The sequence below is a fragment of the Squalius cephalus genome (genome assembly GCF_949319135.1).
Source record: "Squalius cephalus genome assembly, chromosome: 15".
Classification (NCBI taxonomy): domain Eukaryota; kingdom Metazoa; phylum Chordata; class Actinopteri; order Cypriniformes; family Leuciscidae; genus Squalius; species Squalius cephalus.
In genome coordinates this window covers 26,901,670-26,905,989 of record NC_137136.1, presented here as the reverse complement: position 1 = coordinate 26,905,989, position 4,320 = coordinate 26,901,670, and the positions used below count along the sequence as shown (strand labels likewise).

At 39.4% G+C, this 4,320-nt stretch overlaps 1 protein-coding gene across 1 annotated transcript in view; it reads right to left on the bottom strand.

Moving 5' to 3' along the window:
* The window catches only part of LOC307173066 (uncharacterized protein), a gene marked incomplete at its 3' end in the record, with an annotated part of 4,563 nt that extends 1,537 nt beyond the window's left edge, over window positions 1–3,026 (bottom strand). Inside the window, exons 1-4 of the mRNA XM_079895869.1 lie at window positions 2,866–3,026; window positions 1,794–2,751; window positions 1,464–1,631; window positions 1,163–1,258 (exon numbers count right to left, since the gene is read on the bottom strand). Of these exons, the coding sequence (XP_079751995.1) occupies window positions 1,163–1,258; window positions 1,464–1,631; window positions 1,794–2,747 (1,218 nt within the window). The 5' untranslated portion in view covers window positions 2,748–2,751; window positions 2,866–3,026. The remainder of the gene's footprint in view (window positions 1–1,162; window positions 1,259–1,463; window positions 1,632–1,793; window positions 2,752–2,865) is intronic.
* Between the last annotated feature and the right edge of the window lie 1,294 nt (window positions 3,027–4,320).

Genomic DNA, 4,320 nt, shown 5'->3' with positions numbered 1-4,320 from the left:
GTTCTACAGGACCCAACTAAGCTAGTAAACAAGAAATTGATACTATGCTAAAAAAAAAAACTATAAAAACGCTTCATTTTGTTAAACCCTTTAGCACGTACGATCAAACCGTTGTGATTTGTCTTGGCTGGTCCCTGAGGCGTACGATCACACCGGTGTGATTCGAACGTTCCCCGCATCACGTCATCAGCTGCTGAATTCAAATCGGTTTTGGCGCTTTGGCTGGCGCTGAGCCAGATCGGACGCACTGAGTGCTTGTCATATTATCACAACTATTCAGTGTTTTCAACCATATAATGCTTATTTTAGGTTTAGACATTTAAATACACAAGTACTAGCAAAACCATACATTTATTTATTCATTGTAAAATACACACTGATGTCTATGGAAGCGGCAATAATGTTCCTACAAATATATTCTGACAACATATTTTATATGTTTATATAATATGTATATTAATATTAATATGTATATTAATCATATTAATCATATACAGATTATGTAGGTAACTATAAAGTTCACTCTCCTCTTCTCCCAGCTCACCAGAGACTTAATTTAATGGCTTTCGGGAGGAGAGGATGAATTTGGGTGTTGTAAATCCCACAGCTCGGATTCAGCGCAAACAAACATGGCGGCGCCCATCACCCGGTATAGATTATCTAACGTGGTCATAATAAAAGTGTTTGGACTTTTAAATATATTTACTTGCACATATTTCGAAATCGGAATATCAGATTTATTTTTATTTACATAATATAGTGAGCATGCTTGTGAATATTAATAATAAAAAAGGAAAAACTAAATAAAAGCGATCCATGTGTCTTACAGTGCTGTTGTGGCTGCAGTGTCACATGACGCGTCGCCATGGAAACAGTAATGCGAAACATTTTAAAATAATGGTCGCCTGAAAAAAACTCACCCTTTGGGGTAAAATAGAATATTTTAAACTCACGTGTGAAAAGGTTAAAGCAATCTAGTACCAAAGTTTTATTTTTTTTACAATGAGGTCAAAGAAAACAAATCGCTTCAAATCTCTTCAAATCACACAAACTATGTGATTTGAAAGACTGAGCAAGGGTAAGCGTGTAAGTATGTCTGTATTCATATGAACCGTTTACTTAATATGGTCGTGAGATAAAAAAATAAAAATAAAAAAATCACTATGCAGGTCTTGAAAAACTCTGAGACGTCCTCACGTAGATACACAGGAAGGGCATGAAGAACAGTAACACGCTTGGTGTGTATGTCATGAAACTCCTATAACGATAAAAACAAAATTTTAAATAACTTATTTAATGTTAAACAATACAATCAGATATACAAACATCAGACAAATACCAAAAAAGTGGACAAGTTGTTGTATTCAAAGCTCATTTGAATCATCAAACTTTTCAAATGTTTTCCAATGTTCCTCTTTTAATTAAGAATTAGACCTATAAAATAGGTATAACAATATTTGTACCTGTGCATCATGGATTTTTAGGATTTCAGTCAAAGCATCTGATGTCTTCCCGGTTCTGCCTGCCTTCTGTCTGAACAGAGTCATCAGTCTAGGAAGATGTCGGTCAAGCTCAGAGTAGAATGTGTTGGGCAGGTTCTGGTTTGTAATCCGTTGGAACTCTGCATACACCTACATTTTAAAACAAAGACAGACAGACAGACAGACAACACAGCCATATTAACTATGTGAATCTGGTAAATCTACTACCCTTCCATAAGGCAGAAAACAGCCCCTGAATGTGGTATATGTTGTCAAAAAAAGAAATAACAGGAAAAAGTGCTACTACATTACCTCAGATTCCATTTTGAGTGCAGGCCAGAGTTCCATGAGCTCTTTCACTGGTGGGCATGTCTTCACTATGGTTTGTCGCCGCAGGGCAAATGTGGTTTGCATCATCTTTTTTATAAGCGGTAAGTTCTTCTCAGCTTTCTTCATTTCATCAACGACTTTCTGCCTCAGCTGTTCAAGGGTTGAGGGATTTTCTCCTTGGGGAATGTTGGGCAGAAAGTTTACCTCTGCTCGTTTGGGTCTTTTAATATTTGAATGTGAAGAGTCATTGTTAGGATTCATTCTACTTCTTTTTCCAGCATTCACTGTGATCTCTGGACATCCAGCCCTTCTCATCTTGCTCCTATAGTTGCCCATCTTAAACTTGAGGCTGTTCTTCCATCCATTCCAGCCAGTTTCAGATCCTGCTTCCTTCAAGCAAGGATATTTTAACACAAGAGCCTCAGCTACCATTGCTATCTCCTTGTCACTGGGATAAGCCTTGTAGCCATACATCTCAGATGCTAGCTTTTCTAAAATGTCATGTTTTACGTCTCTTGTTAACTGAAGATACTTGTTGTTCTTCTCAAATTCGGCATTACCTTCCCGAAGTTTCAATTCAACATCCAAAGAAAATGTGGGAATTGGAAAAAGAACTGAAGGCCATCTTCTCCCACGTTCTGAGGATGATACGCTTGAGACTGTTTCCATTGAGGCAACAGAGCTGGAATCTTGCTCAAAAGACACATGCACAACAGCTTTCTGTGGCAACTCATCAATGTCAGTGAGGGATGTAAGTTTTCCATCAAAGTCGGGGTCTTCATATTTTAAACTGAAGTCAAGGTTTATTTCCAGCTGTTCTTTTATAACAGCAATCAGTGCATCAACAGACGCTGGTCGTGAACAGATTTTTAATTTTCTAGCCCGGTCTGGTTCAACAACACGAAGGACCATGGGTTGTGGGGATAGATCTGCCATTATGCTAATGGGAAGCAAAAGATTGGAATGCATAAATGGTTAATAAAATACACAGATTATATGCTGCTAAATAAACGGTAACAAAAATATAGGAATTAATTCATAAAAAACTACTCACCACTGGCTAGACTCAGTTCTGTTTTATTTGTATGAATCTCTTGGGTGTTAACAGAAGCGAGCCTTCTACCTCGTATGCAGAGAGCGGGACTGAATCGTTGAGATCAGACTTCAGGTGGATTGACAGACTTGTCTGGGAAGGTGACAGCTCATAGGATCCAAGATGTTCTAAATACCAGCAATCATAATTAGAACATAGGAATGAAACAGTGCTATTGACAAGGTAGATGTGCTCTACTCTGCAGAACCTAGGTAGTCCACCACTGTCTCCGACAGACAAAAACATTTCACAGACATAGTCTGTGCCATCAATGGTAACCTTTGATGTCTGGTATATTGTGTCACTAGTTGTTAGTCTTCTAATGTGTAGCTGAGCTACTTCTGGTAGAGCTGAAATCAGAACAGAGTCAACCCTGGATGCTTGTGTTTCTGGCTTGAAAAATGATGGGGCAGCAAGATGGTATGCCATCATGTGTTGGTGTCTGACTGCCATAGTCTTCAAAACATTTTTGAAGTTTTGAGCATCATGCACCACTCGTTTAAAAAAACGGTGTTTGGCCTCAAATCGCATTGTCCAAACATGCACCAGGGGCCCATAGCACTTGATCATGGTGGGGTAATGCTCCACGTAGTGATGTTTAGGACGAAGGCTAAACTCTGGGAATGTCTTCAGCAGTACTTGCTTATGATCGCTGATTTTGGACTGAAAATAGTCTAAGGTTTCATCAGTAAATGATGGGCATAATGCTAACTGCACTAACTCTTTCAGTTCCATCAAAACTGTCCATGCACCATTACCTTCTGGTACAACATTGCCTACAAGCAATGGAAGCAGTCGGAGCAGAGTAGCATTTTCATGTCCATTCCCTCCTATCGTTCCTCGAGACAGAAATGTTTTGGGAATTGGTTGAGGCCTATCCACTTTATCAGCATGTTGATATGGGAAAGATGCAATCTTTTGGTTCAAATACTCTAAAGTGAAGTACTTCATCTGGATCAAGGTCTTAATGCAGAGAGAAAGCTCCACAGGAACTATGCCTTCTAGAAGATCATGAAGGACATCTGGAGGGAATCCTGTGATTGGATGAAAGTAATCCAGGGAGTCACGCAAGACACAACTAGCTTTAACACCAAAGTGGCTGGAGGACGTGTCACTTTCCTGAATGTTTTGTACATGAAGGTCATGGCTGTCTTTGGTTCTTTGAGAAAACTGCCTGGCTTCAGTTGCTGGAAACTGTTCTCTTGTGGCCAAGCAGAATCTGCAAACATAACCTGCTTTAAATGACTCCACAAAGCCACCTAATCCATGGGCAGCTAGATTGTCAGCAGACACACAAAATATGGTGCCTTTGACATTGCGACCAAGTCTTTCAATAAAGACACCATCCTGTTCAAGAATATGAACATCACGTAATAGTGGAGCAAGTACAGCTGCATACCCATGCCTCTGGAGGTC